The 25,721-nt window shown below is 42.2% G+C and overlaps 2 protein-coding genes across 6 annotated transcripts in view; one reads left to right on the forward strand and one right to left on the reverse strand.

Moving 5' to 3' along the window:
• The window catches only part of IDUA (alpha-L-iduronidase), a 52,794-nt gene extending 28,170 nt beyond the window's left edge, over positions 1 to 24,624 (reverse strand). The window contains exons 1-2 of one of the 2 annotated variants that reach the window (XM_026098610.2): positions 24,305 to 24,624; positions 21,690 to 21,830 (exon numbers count right to left, since the gene is read on the reverse strand). In XM_026098610.2, coding sequence (XP_025954395.1) covers positions 21,690 to 21,830; positions 24,305 to 24,426 — 263 coding nt within the window. In that variant the 5' untranslated portion in view covers positions 24,427 to 24,624. The remainder of the gene's footprint in view (positions 1 to 21,689; positions 21,831 to 24,304) is intronic. The other variant, XM_026098601.2, reaches the window with a different exon arrangement.
• Positions 3,687 to 18,624, forward strand: SLC26A1 (solute carrier family 26 member 1). 4 transcript variants are annotated; one of them, XM_026098587.2, is made up of 3 exons: positions 3,687 to 3,888; positions 11,640 to 12,290; positions 13,648 to 18,624. In XM_026098587.2, exons 2-3 carry the CDS (start codon positions 11,646 to 11,648, stop codon positions 15,169 to 15,171), a joined length of 2,169 nt encoding a protein of 722 aa, XP_025954372.2. In that variant the 5' UTR covers positions 3,687 to 3,888; positions 11,640 to 11,645; the 3' UTR covers positions 15,172 to 18,624. The 4 variants fall into 4 exon arrangements, with proteins under 4 accessions (XP_025954372.2, XP_064357609.1, XP_064357607.1 ...); XM_064501539.1 differs by lacking the exon at positions 3,687 to 3,888 and adding an exon at positions 4,040 to 4,062; XM_064501537.1 differs by lacking the exon at positions 3,687 to 3,888 and adding an exon at positions 8,330 to 8,402.
• Positions 24,625 to 25,721: the final 1,097 nt, after the last annotated feature.

Consider the following 25,721-nt stretch of genomic DNA (forward strand, 5'->3'; position numbering starts at 1 on the left):
GGTAGATTTGGATTTTAACTTTCTACAGTTCTTAACCCAATTAATATGAGGCATCTGAATATAAGCATAAAAAGCCATACAAAAGAAAACAATCTGTAAACTCTCAAGTAGCGGTTAATGGTCAGAACCTTTTTTTTAATGTATTTTCTATTTTCAAAGCTAAGTGTTTGTAGCATGTCTTTCAGTCATTACTGTTGTTTCTCAAATACAAAATTAAGTATTTGACACAGAAAGGCTTTTCAGAACTCAGTCCTGTTTTGTTAGTGTCAGTGAAATTCAGAATGCTAAGGTCTGCCCACTCAGAAATTATTGTTGGAGTGAAGCTTTGATGATTACCTTCATGCTATGGAGAAGAACTAGCATCTCTACTATTAAAGTGCTGCTGAATCCTCTCTTGGCAGTATGTCTGTATGTTAAGTAAAACTTGCTTATCATAAAATGTAGTTTCTTCAAAACTGGACTATTTTCACAAATCCTGGAGACAGAATAAAAGACTGCTTTATTTTGTCCTTTTCTTCTCATTTGGAATTATCCCATCCAGAGATATCTAATTTCCATTCCTTCTATTCCATGACTAGGTACTGTCATTGTAAATAGTGCTTAAATATTTCAAAATTTCATTTCAAAATTTATTTTAAAATTTCAGAATGTAACTTTTTACGCTAGCTTAAAGCAAAACAAAGTTATAATATTACAAATGATTGTGTATGGTCAGGGTCAAATGATAACCTGAATATGCTTTAGTACTCATTAGAGCCAGAGATTTGGAAAGGTGGTGTCAGAGAGAAAGGCAGAGAGGCTCGTTCAAAAGAAATGTTAAGTGAGGGGCAGAACCCAAATACTTTGCAACTGTGATTGCAAGTATGATCCTAATGGAATCAGGTTGTAAAGAACTGAGTAGACAAATTCACTTTGGTCCTGAAGCAGATGGCATGCAAAATTTTAGAGGTCATCAGAGATGATGACTCTTGGTTTTGAGGAACAGGTAATAAAATGGATGAAAAGACAAAGCTGAGAGACAGAGTTTCCTTTGCATGGCTTTATCTTCAAGAGAGAAACAACTCCTGAAGAGAAATGAACAGAAGCAAAAAAGACATTTTCTATTCCATGATGCACAGGGCCAGAGAGACATACTACTCTCCCAGTCTCAGGCATGCAAAATTCATTATGCGGATAAGCGCACTAGTGTGTCCCTATTATGTGTACAATTTTAAGAGCTACTTTTGGAATGGCAAAGGGACAGATCTTGACTGTTGCTTGTCCAAGGCATTCTTTGCAAGACTTTCTACAGCAAAGAGGAAAGAGACTTAAAGGAAACTTTTGGGATGGGAATGCATAACTAATGTCCACAAGTTCAAGATCTTGGTAACAGCCAGTGGAATCCATGACATTAGTTTAACATCACAGATAAAGTGTGCTTCCCTTTGTGTTTCACCTTTATCTTTGGGGTTTGATTTTTCATTTGCATCATTTTCATGTTTTTTCCCTTTTTTTTTAAGCTTCCTTTTTTTTCAGCAGGGATAAAATTATGGATATGGTAAGTTGGCAGAGCAACTAATCCTGAAAGAGAGTTGGTGGAAATGATAATTTGATGGGGCAGCCAGTCCTGGGTGCCATTTCCAGGCACATGAAGGACAAAAAGGTGAATGGGAGTAGTCAGCATGGATTCACAAAGGGGAAATCATGCCTAACCAACCTGAGAGCCTTCTATGATGGAATGACTGGCTGGGTAGATGAGGAGAGAGCAATGGATGTTGTCTACTTTGATTTCAGTAAGGCTTTTGACACTGTCTCACATCCTCCTAGGCAAGCTGATGAGCAAACAGTGAGGCAGACTGAATACCAGCTGAACAGCAGAGCTCAGGGGGTTGCGATTGGTGGTGCAAAGTCTAGCTGGAGGCCAGTAACTAGCAGTGTACCCCAGGTGTCAATACTGGGTCCAGTACTGTTCAACTTATTCACTGATGATCTGGACAATGTGACAGAGACTAACTACCCTCAGCAGAGGGACCTACACAGGTTGGAGAAACAGGCCAAGGGGAACCTCATGAAGTTCAATAAAGGGAAGTGCAGAGTCCTGCACCTGGGGAGGAATAACCCCATGCACCAGTAGAGTTGGGAAACAGCTCTGTGGTAAAGAAGCTGGGGGTCCTGGTGGACCACAAGCTGACCATGAGCCAGCAATGTGTCCTTCTGGCAAAGAGGCCAATGATATCCTGGGCTGCGTTAGGAAGAGCATTGCCAGCAGGTTGAGGGAGGTGATCCTTCTCCACTCCTTAGCCCCAGTGAGGCCACATCTGGAGTGCTGTGTGCAGTTCTGGGCTGCCCACGACAAGAGAGACATGGAGCTACTGGAGAGAGTCCAGCAAAGGGCTACTAAAATGACTGAGGGACTACAGCATTTGTCATATGAGGAAAGGCTGAGAGAGCTGTGATTGTTTATCCTAGGGAAGAGAAACCTCAGGGGGGATCTTATCAATGGGTATAAATATCTGAAGGGAGGTTGTAAAGAAGATGCCTCTTTTCAGTGACAGGACAAGAGGCAGTGGGCACAAACTGAAACACAGGAACTTCTGTCTGAATATAAGAAACCATTTTTTTACTGTGAGGGTGACTGAACACTGGCACAGGTTGCCCAGAGAAGTTGTGGAGTTTCCATCTTTGGAGATACTTAAAAGCCGCCTGCACACAGTCCAGGGCAAGGTGCTCTAGGTGACCCTGCTTGAGCAGGGGGGCAGACTAGATGATCTCTCAAAGTCCCTTTCAACCTCAACCATTCTGTGATTCTTTGAAAATCTGATGTTGGACCTGGCCCTCTGTAGATATGCCTGTGCAATTTACCCCTGCAAGCACTTCCTCTGCTGGCAGGGAAAGAGGAACCATCTTTGATTGTCTGGCAACACAACCTTTTTGGGCCTTGTACTTCCTATCTGAGATTCTCATTGCATGCAACACTCATGTTCTTCCTTGGCTGAAAAACATACATATCTCCAAATCCTTTATTTTGCAGGCCAACAAAATTTGACTGATAAGAATATCGAAAAGTCAGTGGCCCCACACTATTCAACAAAGCCATGGCAAAATTAGAAGATGAATGCAGTTCTTGTGGGTCCTGGCCTTGTGCCCAATCTATTCAACTACACTGCTTAGTAACATTAAATATTACTTATCACCTTTGCTATTGGTGATTATTTGTCATTTGGATAAGTCTGCAGCACCCAGGAGCCAAGGTAACAGAGAAGGAATTCAGTCATTTACACGCTTTGCAAACACTGAACAGAAAGACAGTCTTTGTCCCACTGATCTCCTGCGTACATTTTACTGTCTCCAATTTCCAAGGAAGAGACTGAGATCTTGTGATCTGAATGAACTAACATGTAGGAATGGAACTGTGACCTCCAGCAGACCCATCCTATGTGTAGAGCAGAAAAGAGTACTTCTTCCAGCTTGCAAAATGCACTCATCTCAGGCAAGATTGGGGATCTATTCTTGTAGACTGAGTATGTAAAATTAAAGCTAATGCTACATCAGGATGCATACAGCAGAACAAATCTGAAATGAGAAGTAGCTTCAAAGGTCAGAGATGCACTACCTGAACTCAGCATATTTTTTGGGTGAGTGTTAGTTAATTAATAATCTTACCTATTATTTAAACTCAAATTCTTAGTAAGTGCCATATATCCAAGTTTTCAGAGAGGTACAAGTGACAACACAATACCAAGCAGCAAGCTCAAGATCCCTTTACTTCCCATTTTTCTGCTGAAGATTATATAGTTAATAATTATCCTTTATGCAAATACAGCAAAGCCTTACTGAAGACTTTCATTCATACCAGTGTGCAAAAACTGTAGGCACAGAGCAGAACATTCCTGTCAAAAAGCTGTCCAGGTAAGAGATTTACTCCTCCCCATATTCAAACTCAAGCTTTATTTGTTCTTTGTCTGTTTTTGAAGGTGCAAAATTGTCTTTTTTCTGTTACCTTACAGACTGGTGTTGCCTGTTAAGTTGTGCTATTATTCTGCGCTTCATAAATATTGCTGATAATGCAGATATTGGCCAGAGGTTTGTAAAATATAGTGAGCTGCAACTGGTATATAAGTAGTCTTCCCAGCAAAACATGATGTAAAGTTTAAGACCAGACATTTGGCTTGTTGCTCTTTATACTTATAAAAGTGGCATATATGAAGCTTATCTGGATCTCAAAGTACTCAATTAAAATTAAAACTGAACATTTTCTCAGTGGTTAAATACAAAAGAGGGTTTCCAAAAGTATCATCCTTATTGCCTATGGTAAAAACAAGCTACCAGGGAAAACAAAAAATGGCATAGGAACGAGATACAACTTGTTTTTCTCTACAACGTAAGGTGGCTAAACAGCCATGTTAACAAACATCAAGCAAAAGCATGGAAAACAGACCTTACTGTTTAGCTTTGTGACTGACAACTGAGTTCTTGAAAAGCTGTCTTGAAAGACTTTTTTGAAAAACAAACTTTCATTTTGGAAAAGCAGCTACTTCTCCAAAGGCCAAGAGTCTGATCTTTAGGAACGTTCTTTGATTGCACAGAAAAAATCTTTTTGGTGGTCATGTTCTAGGACTGTCCAGAAGAATAAGACAGTCTTGTCTTCAAGTGCATGGCAACATTTTGATCAGTATGTTCTGGAAACCCTGAACAAAATCATTCCCTAGAGAACCAGTGTAACTACTTGCAGAGGCTTGATCATTTCCAAGGATAAGCTGATGCACCAGCCGTAACAACAACAACTGCTGGTGGACTCTGAGTTCTACTGTGGACTGCTCGCCATCTCTGGCATTGCCGCATGGCAGCAGCAGTCTTACTCAGAGGAACCCTGGACTGAGAATGCTTTGAATAAATATGAATTGAATCATGGTTACTAGTGAATGCATGAGTTTGAAAAAGCGCCCAACATGGCTCGAAAATCCTAAATTACATTAATAGCTGGCAGTTAGAGTTGTCAATGGGAGACTTTAATCAGAAATTCAGAATTCTAAAGGATTGTTCAACTCTCAGAATAACTCCTTAGCATGAACAGTGTTAGTTCGTAGACGACTTTCATTAACCTGGTTTTACCAGCTTACATAGACTTATAATTTGTAATTTTTTTCTGCTCTTGACTTTCAGATTAAAATAATCTTGAAACTCAAAAGAAAAATGCTTTGAAGCCAGAAGATTTTGCCCTGACATAGTCAAAAATAAACCAAGCCCATCAAATTTCACATGACTTTCCTAAAAAGCACTGCAATGTTAACAACACTCTATTCTCTGCCTAGAGCCTGAATGTTTGTTAGGTCAATGTTTAGATAAATGTTTTTGGTTGGTGGTACCTTGCTTAAATTTGGTTCTAAGTACATTTGGATCCTGGTGCCCTGAAGCTGAAAACACAATAGCTGATGCAAGACAAGCATTCATGTAACTTGTTTGGTTGTCCGATCCTTTCTAAACTTCATGGGCTAAGTCTACTTTTCCAAGTAGTTCTGCACAATAACAGCAGATCAATAAATCAAAGCAGTAGGTCCTGAAGCCCAGACATCTGTATTATATGCAGTTCAGGAGATTTTATTTCAGACTAAATTTAGTCTGGTCCGCTAGACTAAATGTCCTCACCACATCTGTTCAAACCTGTTCAAAGAACCAATTGCTGGCTCAGGCTTTTAAGTCCAGTTAAGGGTCAGAGAGCACAGAAACAGAGCTTCTGGGTACTTTCCTCTGAAAAAATGTCTGGTTTGCATGCATAGCACTCCCCCCTACACTGAACCTCTGCAGAGTAAATGAGGCTAACTAGGGATTTTTTTCAAAACTGTGTTACTGTTCAAAACGAGAACACTAATGTAGTCATAGCCATTAGGGACCACGGTGGGGGTTCTTACAGTTAGAAAATGTTTCTGATATGAAAAATGACTAGCACAAACAGTTAGCTAAACACATAAAAATGTTTTAAATAAAGTGCTTAGCTAAACTGATGTTACTCTCATGCTTTTTGTGCTTTATGCAACAAAAATACAATGCAACTTCAGATCATAATATAGTGCCTGCTCCACCCACACTGCTTGATGATTGATTTCTTGTAGCCTTCAATACAGAGAAAACTCAGGCTGTGTAAAAGGTTTCTTTCCTACCTCACACCTGCAATCACTGTATGAGCAAGTAAGAAAGATGCTGGTACTGAGCCATGATACACTGATTTCTGTCCCGAACAGCATTTCAGTGATTTCCTTATGACAGAGAAGCAGACTCACCCTCCTTTCTCCTTCTTAGACTTTCCAGAGATAGAACTTCAGGGATTATTTTGTGAGGTAGAAGATCAGGATGGGGAGACAAGAAGATGCACCAGAACGCAATCCGGGGGCGCGGTGTCCCTAAACTTTGCAGCCAGCCAGAATGTTATATGTGTCCTGGCAGGGACCGCCTGTCAAGGAATCTGCCAAAAGAAATCATGCTGAACATGGTGTGATGAATGCAGAGACTCTCCCATGCAGAGAGTTTTTTGCTAATTTACTGGCGGGATGAAAAGACAGGAAGAAAGGCGGGACTGAGGCCAAATGGAAAGCAGGCAGGCATTTTGGCCTGAATGGTTCTTCTTTGCTTTGTTTCTCTGTTCCACAAGATGAACTGAGTCACTGCATTTAACCTGAAATAACAAGTGATTCAAAGCTCAGGCAGAAACAGTATCACTAAGTCTCGTCACAATTTAGAGCTTTCTTTAAAGCTGCAGATCTGGGAATTCAGTGGCTGCAGTAAAATTTGCACGTATAAGATAAAACAAAGCTTTTTGCCTGTATGGTCATGGATAATTTGAAAAAGCTTAACCTTGCAGACTGCAGACATCAAAACACAATTACAAATAACACAGACTGCTTCTCATTGTAATGACATAGACAATACATATGTATATGCATATGCATGTACTTAAAGAACTTTCACTGGTATTAAACAGTTTAGAATGATTTAATACCAAAGTCAAATACAATGGATAGATGCGTTCTCTGCTATATACCACTTCAGTTGCACAGCCATGTAAGGAACAGCTCTTTCAGTAATAGAAAGCCTTCACTTGGATAAAAAGCAAATACTGTGCTCTGTGAAGTTCAGGGGAATGCAGCAGAAGCCTGCTGGATTGTGGGCTGTTCCTTTTCCTATACACCACTAAGTACGTGTACATGGGAAAATGTGCCAGTTTGGAGAAGAAGTAGAGAAACCTGTTTAATGGCCTCTGAGGTTCCTAAATATTGCTTGAGTTTACCACCATAGAAGGATGGTATTGTATCTCAGTGTCAGAATCAGCAGGCCAAAGTCTGCTCACGTACATATGAATAGATAGATTTGCCTTCCATCCTCCTATCTTTGGAGGTAGCAAGAGCTCTTTGCTGGGTAGTACAAATGTTCAGGGGGCATCATGCAGACATAGTGGCATCCCATTTTCTTTTTTGTACTTCTGGTGAAGCAGTTATTACTAAGCTACAGGCAACACGGTCTGAGAATTCCTTGGCTATACCCTTGAAAAAAGTTTTCCTGCAAATAACACCCTCTTCTACTACTTGGTGTGGCTTCATTATGTTCTGAAAGCAGCAATTAAGCTCTAAACATTAACAGTACCTGTCACAAATGGAAACCAGTAACATCTAATTTTAGAGCTGAGTGTTTTACAGCTAGCATGTTCATTTTACATAGCATTCTTAAAATGATGCAGGAAGAAACCCTTATTTTCAGGAGAAAACAAAATTGAAAATAATGACTTCATGCAAGCATTTGGCTGAGTTTTGTCTTGAGCACCTCTGTTTCCATCAGGAACTGGTTTTTGACCTTTTGCTAAAAAGCATCAAAAATGCTTAACAGATTTGTGCTTTAGCAAACTAGCTTTTTTGTAATTTAAAAGTTTGTGTTGCCTTTTAAAAAGATCTGCCATTCTGATTATCCAGCAAGGCAGACAGCCCAGATATATTACTAAATTATCACCTGTATACACATCTCTTAACAGATTCCCAGAAAAATTTTACTCCAATAATTGTAAGTATCAAAATCTATTAGCATCTGCCAGGTGGCTGTATAGGCTTTACATATGCATTTATTATCCATTCTAATTTTTTTTTTTTTGTAAATACAGCATTTATAAGTAAATTGTGTGAGTTTAGAAAGAGACAGACAGCAACTATGCAATCAAATATCTAAGTCTAGTATACAGATGCAAATGCAATCTTCTCTATGTAGCCTAACAAAAGCACCCATTGGATATTGAACTGTCCAATAGTTTGTAAGTATGTAAAATAAGGCCACTGTATTTATTTCTTGGCTGCCTGAATTCACTTGGCTGTAAGAAGTAGGTGGCATTTGAATAGGACTTGCTGTCTTCGAGTACAAAATTCTCGTTTTCCAAACTAATGTAGGTAAGATGTGAAGTATTATTTTTCGCATCTTAAAAGTGTCTTTACTGTAGTTTCTAATATTCAGTATTTGGTAAGCTTTAATCATAAGCTCTTAAGAGTTCCTCCTGGTTTTGTAATTTCTTTTCTCTTATCTTTTCTCTCATCTTTGCATTCTAACAAAGATTAGACCCAGCCTATTTGTAGTCCAAGCAAATCTTGCCTAGAATAAACACTCAGTCCAAATTTAAATTTGACAATACAGATAAAAAAGTCATCAATCTTTCTAGATAATTACATTAAAATTGTGATTCATTGTCTTTTATGACTGACCTAAACCTTACTCAGAAACATAAAGAAATATACAGGGGTAGTTACAAACTAATGTAATCAGGATGGGTAGAAATCTACTGATTTTTTAAAATATATTTTGACTACTACTCAGGTTATTTTCAGCATGGACAAACAATCCATACATCTCCAAAAGGATCTCTTTTCTGCCTTGTACCAAGTTATGAACTACACACCTGTAAAACTTGAGCATCCTGCTTAAAGCTGTAGCTAAACTTTGGACAGCTTTAAAATTTAAGCTATCACTTAAAACAATACCTGGGAATTTGTTGCAGATTTTTGTACTAGCTACAGATGTGTATCTTCTTATTATTACTTTTAACTCTGCTGATTAACAGTATTTGTAAAATCTTTGTAAATTTTCCCTTGCTAGGCAGGACAGATACAAAAGACTTTAAAATGAGTCACTCCTAATAAAGAAAGAGTGTTACAGAGCAACAGCTTACAGACAATCGATAGTGTATTCTTTTAGTTATTGATTATACTTCCAATCGGATGTAAAAGCCCACTGCACTTCCTCAGCTTGGATTTCTCTACTTTAATTAGATGTTACCAAACACTAACAAATCACAATACCCTCCAAAAAAAAAGTATGAAATTACACAAGGAATGATGACTCCTGGCATGACAGTGTAAACTTGCTATTAATTGTTAAAATTATTAAAGCACATTAGAAAATGTTGTGCCAGTGCATGAATTCAAGTTTGAGGGAACTGAAGAGTATGGCTTCCGTCTCTAGATATAGAATCAGTAAGAAATGAGCTTCAGTTTGGGAGCTAGCACAAGCTTTGTTATTATAATGCAATGTCACACCTGGCATCAAAAAACTTTGTTGTGATAGCTATTCAAATCAGCTATTCTGCTGACTGCGTTAATGCATATGCATCTTGTACAACAAAAGAACTCACCAAGCAATGAAGTTATATTTTTGCTGATAGTAGGTCTACTGGTTATTGGCTATATTGGCTATTATTTTCACACTTGCTTCCTGTCTGTGCTAGCAAAGATTCTGAATATGGTCCAAATCTGGAAATATGTTAATTTCAGTCTTCGCAATGCAGAGATCTATATTATCACAAATGAAAGTATTTCTGTTTTCACCTCTGCAGAACCTAGTTGGTTTCCACTTTATCAGAAGAAAGATGTGTAGAAGAATTCTGCTCTTTACCTGCTCAGGTTAATTGATACCTTTTTAGTAATGATGTTGTACCTAGAAGTGTAAAGGCATAAAAAAAGCAAGATTTGTAGGGAGAGAGAATACCTTCTACTAGATTGGTGGAATTAGTTGGAAAAAACAGAGGAGCTTTTGGATAGGAAGTCTCTTTGTCAGGAAAGACACAAAATGCCTGCTTCTTGCAAGATTCAGGCACCAAGCTGAGTAGGTGTTTTTGAAAACTCACTCAGCATCAATCCACACCTTGAGGTGCTCAGATAACTCTGAAAATCTGACTCAGGAAGATCAGAAAAGCTGTTCATTTAACTAACTGCAGACAATTCTTTATTTGTTTATCAGAGTTTTAAATATTAAAAATGTTTTCGTATTTGTAGCTTTCTTACTTACAGGCCATGGCCTTTAGCACTGGCATTAACATGTCATCCCTAGTATTGCAGAGACCCTTACTGTTCGTGAAATTGGGAAAAGCTGGGTTTGGGAAATTCTTCCATCCTATATATTCTGCATATTGTTAGTAATATCACATGCTCTCTCTTCTAGGTCAATATGAGGCATTCTTTATGTCTCAGTATTTACACATATGCATTCATTCTTGGCAGTCTCTTCTACTTTCTTTCCATTGCAAGCCTGACGATAAGATTTGACAGCTGGCATAATCTTTGACATTTTCTACCTTCCTGCTCCTATTTTTATTTTTAAACTGTCCTTTTAAGGTAGGGCACCCTTATGTGATACTGTTCTGCCTCTCAGTCATGTCCCCACCTATACCCAAATTATTTATGAATGCACTAAGCTAACTTCAACTTAATTTGCAGCTGAACAGAAATGTAGAGATCTGAGTTCAGTGAAAACAGTTATGTAGATGGAGTACCTCCATTAGGAGAAGAAAAATTTTCCCATCCTTTAGGTATCAGAAAACTGACATAGAGAAGACCCATAGGAAACAAGGCTTTGTTAATTCTGCTGCCCACAGAATTACTTGTTATGTTTTACTACTTGGAGGGCAAAGCTAGGGAAACTACTGTTTTTCCTGAAAATACTAACATGTAGCAATCTTCAGAGATGGTAACATGGTCCATAGATTGCTCAACTGTTGTTTGTGAAGAAATGCTTAGTAATTAATAAAGTTGCACAGCAAATGATCTACAGTGCAATGGGTTCATGTTATGTGGCAATTAATAAGACAATTTCTAAAGATCCTTTGGTGGTTTATGAACAAACATTTGCAAGATACTAAATCACTGGTCTCCAAGAACTTCTAGCAGAAGCATCTCCTGTGCATTGAGGACATCTGCAGTAACAGATCACTATACCACATGTGACTTCCACATTAAAGACCACAAATGCACTAACAGAAAGACCATAGCCTACTCTTTACTGTAGGTTTATTTCACATTGTCAAATACTGCCTCAGATGACAGAGACCTCTATGTTGCAGCATTCAGAAGAGCTGATAGAATTACTTGTATGTAGTTATGACTAGGTTAGGTCCATTTTTCCTTTGAAAAACAAATTGTATTCAATTGAATGCATTCTTAAATGTCTGCAGGAAAGGGCTCAGCATACAGATTTATTTCTTAGTGTTACATAGAATGTCATCAGGGCCTGTGGTGTTGTTCCCATTGGGATGATGTTTCAGTAGAAACACAATCAGGTGACAAACTTTTAGCATTAAATATCTGTGCTAAGAAAAACTTGACAAATTGCAACCTAACAGCGTTTCCTTCACACTGCAGGAACAGATGCATGAAGTAAACACTGGCACAATGGAAAGACCACTGGAGGCAACTGTGCTGGAAAGCAGCACCTCTTCCTGCTTTCTTTTGGAAAGAAAGACTCCTGTCAAGATCACCAGGAAACAGATCATGTTAGCCAAGCTAAGGAAGAGCTGTTCCTGCACCCCAAGGAAACTGAAGAACCTTGTCATGGGCTTCTTTCCTGTTTTACAATGGCTTCCCAAGTACCAGTGCAAAGAGTATATCTGGGGGGACATCATGTCTGGGCTAGTGATTGGGATCATTTTGGTGCCCCAAGCAATCGCATACTCATTGCTGGCAGGTCTAAAGCCCATTTACAGTCTTTACACATCATTCTTTGCCAACATCATTTATTTCTTAATGGGCACATCCCGCCATGTCTCAGTTGGCATTTTCAGCTTGATAAGCTTAATGGTAGGGCAAGTTGTGGACCGAGAGCTTCTCTTGGCTGGGTTTGACTTGAATGATGATGCCCCACCAGCCTTGGGTGATGGGTCCCTCTGGAATGACAGCCAACCCAACACAACCGCCTTCAATCTCACCATTGGAGGAACAAGTGTTGAGTGTGGGAAAGAATGCTACGCTATTGGCATTGCTACAGCCTTGACATTTGTAGCTGGAGTATATCAGGTAAGTGGTTGCTGACATCCAGAGGAAAGGTATGAAATTCATAAAGCTTCTTTGCATAGTTGAGCTTCCTCCTTCATACAGGAATAGCAATGTAGCATCATTTCATTTAAATGACTGTACTGTTTTCTTCAGGAATCCTAACTCTGTAGGCAACTCAGAAAAAGCATGAGCTACATAGTTTTCTTAGCAAGCACAGGCAAACCAACAGTCTTCTGCAAGACTGAGAATATTGTTTTGATTCTCCATTACCTATTGGCCTTGCTACCTTCATGGGATAATGGATCTGATTCTGATCTCATCATAAGAGAAATTCCCAGGTACCTATGTACTTTAAGACTGAAGAAATAATTCTGTTTCCCTAGACACTTTGAAAAAGATGCAGGCCCATTCACCTTTTTCTACACTGGTTCAGAATATGTTACTCAGTATTTGTTACTGGGTACTGTATTCCACCAAAGTGCTAGCCAGAGGTAACTCAGAAGCAGAAAGGACAAGACAGGAAGTTGACTGACTAACCTACCTTTCAGAGAGTGGTTGTGCAGAACTCTTTGAAACTTATCAACTTGCTGCCTTTCACAAGGATGTCAAGCAAACACAGAAGAAGCACTATGAACATGTTTGCCTTTTAATTGTACATTTATGAATTAAGACGGCACTACATATCTTGATTTTAATACAAAGAAATTTCAGGTCATGTGTATGAACAATGAAATGCCCACATGAAGCTAAATTTCCCAAAGCCATCAAAGGAAGAAGGATCAATTAGTTAGGATAGTATCATGGGATGTGGGAAAAGTTCGTGAATTCTTATGCCACTTCCGATCTTAGGCATGCCATAAAGGCTGCCTGTGCGCTACTCTTCCTTACACTCACAAAGCTAAAATTAAAAGCAATTTAATACAGCAATGCCACTACAGTAGAAATCTTAGCTGTCCTCACTGATGTTCCATTTACAAAGTAATGGCCATAGTTGTAACTTTAAATCACTTATAGCCAGGAAAAAGTGAAATTCATTTTGATACAACAGAAGCACTTTTCGATCTACTGCCTCTTCATTCAAGAAATAAAACTCAGACAAGCCACTTCAGTGGAATTAATCCGCACCAAAGCTGCAGTTACAGAGCTTGATTTGACCCTGTTTTAAACTCATCATTTATCTCTTTCGTTTGTAGTAGCCCACAACAGTAAAAGGAATTAACTTGTTTTAAAAGTGGACCAGAAACATTTTAAGATACTTGCTGTTTTAAGATTCAAATAGGCAAGCACTACCTGCCTACAGCTAGTTCCCTCCCATCTATGCTAAATTATGTGTAGCACAAATTTAAAGCTCCTTTTTTTTTTTTCTCTCTCTCCCCAGGTTCTAATGGGAATCTTTCGTCTGGGTTTTGTATCTATGTACCTGTCTGAGTCTATGCTAGATGGCTTTGCAACTGGTGCTTCCTTAACCATTTTAACAGCTCAAGTGAAGTATCTGATTGGAATAAAAATCCCACGTAGCCAAGGGCATGGAATGCTTGTAATTACTTGGATTAATATTCTCCAGAACATTTCTCAGGCTAACCTGTGTGATGTCATCACAAGTGCCATCTGTATTGTGGTGCTGGTCGCTGCTAAGGAACTGGGAGATCGGTATAAGCATAAGCTGAAATTTCCCCTTCCCACAGAGCTGGTAGTTATTGTTGTGGCAACGCTGGTGTCACATTATGGGAACCTGAATGAAGTGTATGCATCCAGTGTTTCTGGAGCTATTCCAACAGGATTTATTCCCCCCAAGATACCGTGCTTTGACTTAATGCTCCGAGTTGCTGTAGATGCTTTGCCACTTGCCATAGTAAGCTTCGCCTTCACTGTATCACTTTCTGAAATGTGTGCGAAGAAATACGCTTACACCATCCGAGCCAATCAGGAAATGTTTGCTGTGGGGTTCTGCAACATCATTCCTTCTTTTTTCCACTCTTTTGCAACCAGCGCGGCTCTGGCAAAAACACTTGTCAAAACATCTACAGGCTGTCAGACTCAAGTCTCTGGAGTGATTAGTGCAATGGTGGTTTTGCTGGTGCTGCTCTTCTTGGCACCTCTCTTCTACTCCTTGCAGAAGTGTGTTCTGGCTTGTGTCATTATTGTCAGCCTCCGAGGAGCCCTGAGGAAGTTCAGAGATGTGCCAGTGCGGTACCATGTAAACAAGGTGGACACACTGGTTTGGATCATTACTATGTCTGCATCTGCCTTGATTAGCACAGAAATAGGGCTTTTGGTTGGTATTGTTTTCTCCATGTTGTGTATCATTGTTCGGACACAGAGGCCACGGACAGCCCTGCTTGGTCAGATCCAGAACAGCAGCTTTTATGAGGATGACTTGGAATACAAAAATCTCTCTTCTGTTCCAAAGGTCAAAATATTCCGTTTTGAAGCACCACTTTATTATGCAAATAGAAAGTATTTCCTCAAGTCTCTGTACAGATTGACTGACTTAGATCCTAACCTAGAAGCTGCTAAAAGGAAGAAATATGAGAAGAAGGAACAGCAGCAACTGCAAAAGGGAGATCACACAACTGCTAATGGACTGGGCATGGGAGAAACCACCATGGAACTAGTACCTAAGCAAATTGATTTCCAAGCCATTGTTGTAGATTGTTCTTCCATCTCATTTTTGGACACCACTGGAGTTAATACTCTGAAGGAAATCCTGAAAGACTACAAGGAGCTAAACATTTCTGTCCTCCTGGCTTGCTGCAATCCCTCAGTAATAGACTCTTTGAAAAGAGGAGGTTACTTTGGGAAGGATTTTGGAAGTATGCAGGAACTGCTGTTCTACAGCGTACACAATGCTGTGCAGTTTGCAAGAGACCTAAACCTTCCAGCAGACTGCTCTGGTGTTTAGTCCTGTGTTTTTCCTGCTAGTACGCTACACAAGTGACAGATGAGAAGGGGCAGTTTGAAATAATTAAAATTATGAGACACACCATTGGCTGGGTACAGCAAGGGGCCTACAAGCTATTCTTCCCTGAAGAGCTTTGCAGTTTGCCAGGGGCCACACAGAACAGCCACTGGGGGTGAGGTCCAGTACCAGCCTGGAACAGGTTGGATTACTATCTGCATTTCCACCTTAAAAGGCAAGTGATATGCTATAGGGCAGTTTGGGATAGACTTCCTCCTTGGGCCACAGTCATGTGTGACCAAATATATACATCATGAGACTGTTGTGCTGGGAAGTCTGCTGAATACCAGCTGCTTCCCCCAGGGGTTTATTAGCTGGTTTGTGTTAAGAGGCACAAGCCATCTTCAAGGAAATGCAGTGCGTTTAGCATCTTGGCCTCATAATGCTTTAAGCTCTGGCTTGCAAGGCCCTTACCCTTCCCTTGTCCCAGGTATGCTCCTGAAAACAACTCCCACTAATTGCACACAACTGTGTATAAAATATTGAGGGATGTAACATGTCTTTCCTCTTCACCTTGATTGTAAAGGCTTAATGACACAATCCACCACTGGAAAAGAAATTACGATCTACCACATGTTCCTCTCAAGAGCAGCATGTCCAAAAAACACCCCTGAAGTCACCTGTGTTGTTACAGCAGCTAGCTGCTGAAGGTTTTGATACCCTTAGTAACGCAGGAAGAAACATGACCCTAACACACAATTTTTTCATGACTAGCGGGGCAGCATAAAGTATTAAGAAAGGCTTTGACTGGCAGTCCCACTGTTACTCTGATTGCTATACCATCCTGCCAAAATGAGTTGCCCTTGTTGGGGAGATGCAAATCTAATTCAGAGACACATCAGCCATAGACCCTAGAATTGTGATGAAGCACAGCATGTTTGTGCCTGGGCGTTGGGCTACCAGAAGAAAACTGGAGAAGAGAGAGCAGGGTGGGAAGGCAGACCTGTGACCTGACTGGAAGAGAAGTGACAAATCAGGACTGCCAGGCTGGTCTTCTCTGGTGTAATGCTAATGAAGTTCTATAGTGGCATATCTGAGCCAATGAAGGGGGCAATGCTTTGTAAGCTATGTATTCCCAAGTGCTGGAAGACTGCTACTATTCCTTATACTACAGGCTTCTCCCTGCCCTGCCCCCTCACATGTTATTCTTTGATTTGATGTCCACTAACCTGTGTTTTCCAGGGCTGGATTACTTTTCATACTAATTTCTTTTAATAGGTGTTCATTTTGTATTGTGTCAAATGATAGCACCAAAGCCCAATGTGTCGTTATACATTCTCTTTACAAATAAACATGGGCCTAAATTTTGATTGTAACACATTTGGTACTCTGTATTCTGGCACTTGGCTTTAGCAGAATAATCCTTTTCATACTCAATAACTACCTGCATCAAAGATAGGCTTATGATTACCTGTGTCAAAGCCAGGATAGCTGCTACCCTTCCCTCCTTCTTTATGGCTGGTTCACAAACAGTAAGGGGATGTAGAAGGAAGGCCTCTCGCAGCTGTGCCTTTTATGCTTAGCAGACTCTAGAACCGAGTTCCATGTATGCTGAAGCCATTTCTCTGCTGTGCTGTTTGAATAAAACTTTGGGCCAAAAAATCACGAGAGTTGCTTATTTCAACTTCTCAGGTCACTCAGTGAGAAGAACACTCTAACTGAGGTTCTCAAGGTGCTCCAAAGCTTGTCTGGCTCTCAGGAACAAATATTTCACTAAAAGAAGAATGGTGCATTCCCATAATACCAAAAAAAGAAAAAAAGAAAGCTCTTGATGGGGATGAAGAGTAGCGCAGTTTTAGGCGAGTGATTCGATCCTGAGGTTCTCATGCACTCATTACTCAAAAGCATGTCAGCTTCACACTGTTAGTACTGTCAGAACAGTAAAACCTGACAGAAACACCTGTCAAGAGATTACAGGATTGACTAGTGGCAGTGTTCTCCTGCCATAAAACAATTTAATTACATTATTCCTTAAAGTGCTGCCTTATTATGATTAACTTATTTCTGTCATACAAGCAAATGTGCAGAGCCCAAGGACACAGTGTTGCATTTTGTCTGTTTGTCTTTGTTTGTAACCTTTCTTAGATCAGGGAATCTCTCTGTTACCTCCTGCCAGGGCCTAGCAGGAGGAAGTGGTTTACAGGAGTTATTGCCAGATAAGTTATCAGTACAGTCAGTCTTAAGCTGTTATGGCAAAGCAACTTATTGCCTACAATAACTAAAATAGTTTCAATAGACAAGAACACACCTTCTGACAATCTAGACTTCCTTTATCTTTATGGGCCAAGGTACTAATCTAGGTCATAAAGGAAAAGTGCAAAAAAATACCCATAACTACAAGATGAATCTCATTTTAGAAGAGGAAAAGAAGTCCCAATGGAAAGTGTATCCTTGCCTAAAAAAAGGGAGGTTAGAGCTCCAACATCGGCCAACAGTCTCTGGAGAAAAAGAAAAAAGAAAAGCTTTCCTTGCAGCTTTCTCCTTCTCTGATCCATCATGCTGAGAAATTAAGAGTCAGAAGACTCTTTTTCATCCTATTTATTGCAAGAATGGCACCAAAGGAGAGCTAAACAAAGGAATGCTGGTATACATAACATGGGGAATGAGCTTTAAAACTTCTGGTGGAAGACCAGATGAGACCGTACGAACCATTTTCTATTTCAGTTTCATTGACAGAGATGACTCACAGCAAGTTGTGTTGGACAGTGTCAAACATAGCAGGGAAATGGCTTTCAGTGTTATGATGGAGGGATGCTGGGGAGCCGTAAATGATTTCTACGGAGTCGGGAAAAGGTAATTAAGCAATCTTTTACTGGCAGGTTTATACTTGCTATACTACATTATAGCAAGATTCAGTATGCAGACTGAAAATGTTGAAAACTGCTGATTCTTTTCTCTCCTGTTGTACCAGCAGGAATTAGGTATCGTGACTTGGAGAGAAGCTGCGGATGGATTGTAATTCCGACTGAGTTAATACTAATGTTGGAATAAAATTGTTAAATTATCTGTTAGGAAGTGTTATCTCCATCATGTAGATGGTCTTGTTCACAATAGTGCCTCACATAGATCACATATTCAACAACCTTTAGTACTGCTACATAAGAATAGGGGAGGGCTCTTAACCCGGGGGAAGTGTGGGTCCCATGGAACTGAGCAAAGAGCTGCTGTATTTACTTCAAGCTCTCCCCTTGGCTAATGCAGGATGGCCAGAGTGTGTTGTGCAGAGCTGTCAAAATAGCTATACTTGTTGGTACTGGTAGGTAACAACTTGGGAACTGTCCAATCCAGGAAAGACACCTTGGATTCCCCCATAATTGTGAATGTTCTTGTGTCATATGAGCTGGACACAAATGTGAGCTTTTGGTTGAAAAATAAAATTAGCAGTTCTTTGAAAAATGGCCTGTCCTGTGCTGTTCTTTCATGGTTGGGTAAAATAACAGGAATACTTAGAGCAGAGAAGACAAGAGGAGGTGGGCTTGCTGCCCTAAAAAAGATTAAAATATGAGGATGCACTCACTAGTGAGCGGGTTATGAGAAAGGGAAAAGTGGCAGTCTTCTATTTGAGCACATCTGCTTTTGAGAGGAACATTTATGGCACCTTCCCACAGATCACACATCTCGGGGGAAAAACAACGCTTGTTTCTGTTAGCCCTCCACAGCGGTGGGACCTCCCAGTCCTCTGTTTTCTGTAAGTGCCTTTCTTCAGTAAACTCCCTACTGTTATCTTGCAAGAAGTCATCTCAACTCACCAGCCCCACAACATAACACACCTCTGTTGTTACAGGATTCTCACACAGAACCTCTTTACGTCCTTCTGGAAATTGCTAGTTCAGAAAGAGAACTGCACATGCAGAGTATGGCATCAGTACAAAACTCCTCCTGTTCTGACTTACATTCCTCCAACTATTTCCTCTTCCAGGTCCAGTGTTCTTCTGCAGATTCCAAGCTCTCTTCCTTTCCAAACCATTGCAGTTGCTCAGCTCACTGGCTGTCCTTCCACAGCTTAAATGTCTTCTTGTCTTCGACAAATTTACATTAATGCGATATGAGCAGTTTTTAGCCTGGTTCTAATGAGCAGCAAAGCTTCTTTGTATCAAAGTCAGGCTAAATATTGAAGCTGGTGGGCCAGTACCTAAACCAAGAGGCGCTACAGCTTTTCTGCGGCTTCTCTGCTTGACTAAGTTTGCAGACTGTGTCAGGGAGGCCCCACTCTGAAGAACTCAGTGCCTGGCTCCCTAAAAAGACTGAGCAGAATCTATACAGAGGTATTCTTCTGCCTCAGTGATCTGAAAAGCCCAGTTCAACAGATGGCACAGCTGAGACAGGCTACAGGGAGGGATTCTGGAGTGTGATACGTGGAGGTGGCCATGGACCCAAGCCATCTCTCAGAAAAGACCCTTGAAGGTCAAACCACCTTTGCTACTGAAGCTCAGTCACTGCAAGAAGTATAAAACCCACAGGTCAGTGAGAGAAGGAGACAGAGCACAAAAAGGGTGTTTACTGGGAAACCTCCACAGGGAAAGATGGGAAGGAGAATCTGTTGTCCTTGCTGTGTCCTTGTCCATCTGTGCGCAGCATCTCCTTCCCAACCCACACATACAAGCACACCCTATGGCCAGGAAGAAAACCTCTCCTATTCCTAAAGCACAGCCTGAGATCCACCACTCCTCTGCTCACATCCCTTTTCTGCGGTCTGAGCCCTCCTTCACCTCATCGGTGCGCCAAACTCAAAACTAGTAAATTCCCACCTTACTGTGCCTGGAACAGCAGAGGCAACAGTGACATGTGGCTGTAAATATGGAAGAACAGGAAAACATAACCTCAGCTACAGCCTGAGCCAGGCTGAACTTAAGAGACATTACAACTTTCAATGGGTTTTTTTTTTGGTTTCTCTTTCCTCACAGACTAATCACTCCTGTTCTAAGCATCTCTTATGTTTCCTGCACCTCCCTCCTGCCCCCACTGGCCAACTTGGCATAAGTGTGTTCAAGCTGAGTTAAAAAGGGCTTGAAAGGCATGGAACAACCTTGTCCGCCTAATGTCTGCCATATGTTTCCCTAGAACTAGAGATGCTATTACGTATGTGAATCCTTTTGGAAGAGTAACAAGCTGGTAATGATAATGGGCTGGTGTTAACTAAAGCCATCTCATTTTAGTTGTCATTACCTGACACTTGAGGGAGGGCACAGGTAGGATCAGGATATAAAAAGAAACTCCAAAGTTACGTGCAAAGAAGGTAGAGGTAATAATTTCATTTGGACCTCTCAGTAAGTACAGATAGTTTGAATCTTTGGGGGTTTTTTTTTGTTTTGCTGTACAGTTTTTCCTAAATTAAAAGACAGAAAAGTAAGACATTTCTGATTCCTCTGCACTGCACTTTGAATGGCCAATGGTTAGCAGAGCACACACCTCTTAACAGGACTAGTGAGAAGCCTTATTTGGGGCAACATTGCCACCTTAAGTACTTTGGCAAAAATTACATTGAAGTTAGTTATGTGTAGTACTCCATTCTCCCTCATTCTTAGCTTTCCCCAGAGATTCATCCACTATCCATCAAAAGGGGGCATGACATGTTGGCCTGAATACTGAACCAGACTTATGGCTGGAGGGAGCTCTAGGTACATGTGGAGGCAGTCAGGCTTTGGACACTCAGATCACAAACTGATCTCTCGAAGCCTGGCTTCTCCTGGGATCATCTCAGCAGTACTCTTCAGTACTGAGTAGCTGCTGGTGTTACTGTATTACTCTGCTAGATTGCAGAAATGGCAGTGATAATCCCGGTGTGAGTTCTGAAAACAGCCTCAGTGACTGCTGCTTGGAACCCAGCTGAGAGCTCTCTCTATAGCAGCTGTCATAAATGCTCCGGCCACAAAACAAAATGCCTCTTTGCTTAAGCAAGAAGTGGAGGCTCCTCTAGATTTCATTTTTCAATGTTGTACCAAGCAGTAATTTAGAAAGGAGGCACCCAGTTGAAAAACCTGAATTAGCATCTAAAACATGTACTGGTGAATAAGACCCAGCTCTGCTAGCCTAAGGCCTCTCTGGAGATGATGTTACAACTGGGACTCAAGGGGCTAAGGGCTGGGCATGGAAGCAGGGGAGAGGTGAAATGATCATAGAGTATGATCTGAGATAGTCTTGGTAAAACTTAACTAGTCTACCCACAGGACTCTTCAGATGCAAGTAAACCTTAAATTGCCCCTTAACCTGTGATTATGATGTAATGCATGCAAGTTAGCCCTGTCTTTCCCAATACTAGTCTTCTCTGTCTTAACCTCATATATGCCCCAAACTGATTTCCCCCCCTGCAGCCCTATAGGTACTTACCTGACTTCCAGGGAAACACAGACATGCTCAGTTTGCAATTATGCTGACAGAAATACCAAAGCAATCACCTGCTGTATTTTTCAGTGGGTCATAACTATTTTTTTAGGAGATTTTCACTTGAAGTGTTTGCTTACCTGAGAGTAACTAGTTCCAGTAACCAGTGAATGCGAACTTGTTCAATGCCATCATGCGGAACAGAAGAAATGTAGGCAAGATTCATCTCTTGGTCTTTGCTCAGGTCAAATAGATCAGCTCGGCTGTGAGGTAAAGGAGGGCTTTGGGAAAGAGCGACATAAAAGAAAATATTAGCTGCAAGAGCAGCTAACAGCTCCATTTGGTATCCAGAGCTCCCCATGCTAAGTCCGTACTAACGGTATGGCAAGATCCTCCCTGGCATGGGGAACACTGTCTAACACGTGACAAAAGCAAAATGGAGCTGAGGGTTATTTGGAGCTAAGTGGTTATACACATGGTTTTGGCAAAGCGCAACATGACTTGAGTGCATCTCTTTACCATGCTTAAAGGAAAGTATAGTAAGTGGTCACTGTTCCTTAGGCAGCAAGCTCAGGCAGAGGTAGCTTGAAGATACTAGACAGTGACAGTCATCTTGTCTCTTGAGTTACTAATGATTATAGAGACCTCAGTGTCTTTTGGGCTTTGGAGTGGAAGTCAGATTTTCCCAAGTCTGCAGTAAGACAAATATGGGCTTAATCTTCCCACCGAAGTCCATGTAATGACATCAACCCTTTCTCTGCTGTGGAAGCTACACCTTTTGGAGGCAGGATCAGATTCTCAGAGCTTGCGCACTCTTCTGCCATACCTTTTTCACTCCTAAACATGAGAGAGAATAGGAATAAGTGGTTGGGGGTTTCTATACTTGATGCTGCAAGCTGTTTATCTGCCTGAGGCTGTATAGTAATAGTCATGTTAACATCACTTTGGGACCTACTTATTCCATCAAAATAACACTACAGCAAATTTCTGATGCTTCTATCCCCCAAAAGAAACAGGTGCCACATGGAGGGGTATCTCTTCTCCACACCACACGTTAGAAAGTTAGAACTGTGCCCAGTTCACTGGGTTTGGGCATACTTAGAGACTCTTGTTAAGCCTCTTGGTGATGTGCAAATTCTGAGCATTCAAGCTTTTGTATGAAAAGAAAGATAAAACAAAATTGCCTCCAGTATTCAGAAAAAAGCTGCTATACATACTTCACACCTCAAGAAAAGATGACTTCTGTGCTTGAACTACAAGCAGACAGTATATTAATTGTATAAGTGAAGAACAGGTGTAGCTTATGCTTTGCCTACTGTGATCTGTCTACTATGATGCCTGGATCAGATAAATGTCCAAATTTGCAACTGTTTCCATGCTAACAGATACGTCATATGAGTTCAAGTTTTTGCTTTTCAGCAATAACCTTTATTCTTTACTTCCTACTGGAGCTGAAAGTATGCTCTGCAAGAGGGATTCCCAAACTCGGCTGCTCAGCTACTGCCACTGGTAGTAGATACTGATGCTCCTAACGGCAGCAGATCTTTTGGAGCTCTGTGCTGGCACACTAACTATCCTAGAGGAGTCATATTGTCATCTTCTCCTCTTCTGTCTCTCTCCATGTGTTCATTCCACCTCCAACAAGGACCTCACAGAATGAACCTGCTATTGTATAACGCTGAACTGCACATTTGCCCAGCTATCTGACCCTGTGATGCAGAAAGAAGATTTAACACCTAGACTGCAGTTCTGTTGCACTATGACCTTTCAAGGGGGCTGGGACCCTAGAGCTTGAGAACCACCAGTGGAAAAAATTTTCAAGTGTTGTCTCACACTTCCTTTATGCATTGCACAGAAAAGAGCACAATGTCCAGAGCACATGCTGCTACTTCCATTCTTGTTATGACTGCTTATCCTACAACCGATATTTAGTCTACTAATGCCTAAGTGAAGGAGGTCATAATCAGTCTAGTTTAAGACAGCAATATAGTTGAGGAACATGTCTCCTGCTCTTGAGCTTGCTAGAAATCTTCACACAGCTCACAGAACTGGAAGCCTATTCAGTCCCACTCAGCTCAGCTGGGTAAGCCAGAGCTCTCTCCAAGATGCACAGCACTATCAGGGATGGTGTGCTGGAGCTGGAGGTCACCCATGACTCCTGCTCGCCTGACCTAGCTCAACCGGACTCAACAGGCAGATCAAGAAGATGGTGCATGTCAAAAGTAAAACATAATGGTTTTGCAAGAAGAAACTCCTAGAACTAACTGACAGGGATATTCTGCCTGGACCTATTTAGGGACTGTGATATTGTAAACACTGATAATGAAAGGGAATAATATTTGAATATCAATCTATGTGCCATTCTGGGAGATGAGAAAATACTTTACATGTTCAAGGGTTTTAGGAGGGAAGGAACAAGGCAAAGAAGGAATGTCAGTTAGCACCTGTCTTATGACCCATTTTGTTTAGCTTACTTTACTGGTCACATCCCACTTTCAGCTCCAGCTATGCAACACACAACAGCAGGCTGAACAGCAAAGGGCAGCCAGCAGCCAGGTCCTGTGATCCCCCAGCAACGGGCCCAGCAAAGCCTGGGCTCCTCCAGAAAGTAAGGGAGGTTATACCTTGAGGTTCCTTCGGCTCAGAAGGGCTAGAGATAAGTTGCCCTTGTCCTGACTGCTTATCGCCAACGGTACGGGGGCTACAGCCAGGCGCCAGCCAGGGCCCCTTCCCTGAGAGGGCTGTGCACGCTTACCAAAAGCCAGTGCTCCTCCAAAAGTGCTGCAGGGGCCGCTCGGCTCGCCGGACATCCACGTTCACCACGAACGCCGCGGAGCCCGCGCCGAGCTGCAGGCAGAGCCAGATCAGCGGCCCCATGCCGGCACGGGGAGCGCAGCGCGGGGGAAGGAAAAACACGGCACCGCCGCCGGCGCCCACTACAAACGCGGCACGGACGCGACGAGAGGCGCCCGCCCCACGTGGCGGAGGAGGCGACGGGCGGCCTCAGCGCAGCCCCGTTCCTAAGGCTCCCCGCCCCCAACGGCTCTCCGCCCTCAACGGCTCCCGCCCCCAGCGGTTCCCCGCCCCTAACGGCTCCCCGCCCCCAACGGCTCCCGCCCCCAGCGGTTCCCCGCCCCTAACGGCTCCCGCCCCCAACGGCTCCCGCCCCCAACGGCTCTCCGCCCTCAACGGCTCCCGCCCCCAGTGGTTCCCCGCCCCTAACGGCTCCCGCCCCCAACGGCTCCCCGCCCCCAACGGCTCCCGCCCCCAACGGCTCCCCGCCCCCAACGGCTCCCGCCCCCGGCGGTTCCCCGCCCCCAGCGGCTGCGCCGTAGCCGGCCTCACCCTCCGCCGCGGCCTTGCGCCGTTCCCGCCGCGCGCTTGGCTATCAGCGGGCTGCGGTGCCCAGCGGCGCCCCGGGGACGGTTTGCCGGCGCGTCGGGCGTCCCGGGGAATGGCCGCGGCGGCTGGCCCAGGCGGTGAGGGAGCGGTCGGTCTGCAGGGGCATATTGAAGCTATGTCTAAACGTATTTAGTGAGCTCAGAATGGCAAAAGCCTTAAAATGCACTTAGTGGAAAGACTATAGATTAAATTTCTAAATGCTCACTTCTTATGATATGTATCTGACTTGATCGCATTATTTTCTTCCTGTGACAGCTGATAAAGAGGGCATGCAGCTGGTCACGCACGGCGCTGGGGTCGTACCTCGTCCATCCTCCCGTCCGAGCTGAGAGAGGCTCAGGGCACCGACAGTGAGCTACCCCTCCCCAGCAGTCAGCACAGAGAGCAGGAGGTGGGGGCAGCCACCCCCTCACCATCAGTCCCAGATGTTAGTTAAACAGCTTTTTTTTTCTTTTTTTTTTTTTAGATGTGTGTGCTGCTGTGAAGCAGGCCATCAAACTGTTATCACTGTACAGTACTCTTCACCTGCATGTCCCTTGGTGCAGGCTGTGCTCAGCGGCAGATGCTGCACACTGGTTGGTTAAGCTCTGTGCTTGCATGTTCCTGTGCCCCCCTACATAAACCAGCTCTACAACAAAAGTATTTGAATGTATCTAAAACAACATAGACAGGATGGTCATGTCTGATAACATGATAGGGAGCAGAGTACTGCAGTCCCCCAATTGCAGGGAAAAGCTGCCAGAAGGTTTATCAGTTCTAATACTTCTCAT

This window comes from Dromaius novaehollandiae, chromosome Z, assembly GCF_036370855.1.
Source record: "Dromaius novaehollandiae isolate bDroNov1 chromosome Z, bDroNov1.hap1, whole genome shotgun sequence".
NCBI classification, from domain to species: domain Eukaryota; kingdom Metazoa; phylum Chordata; class Aves; order Casuariiformes; family Dromaiidae; genus Dromaius; species Dromaius novaehollandiae.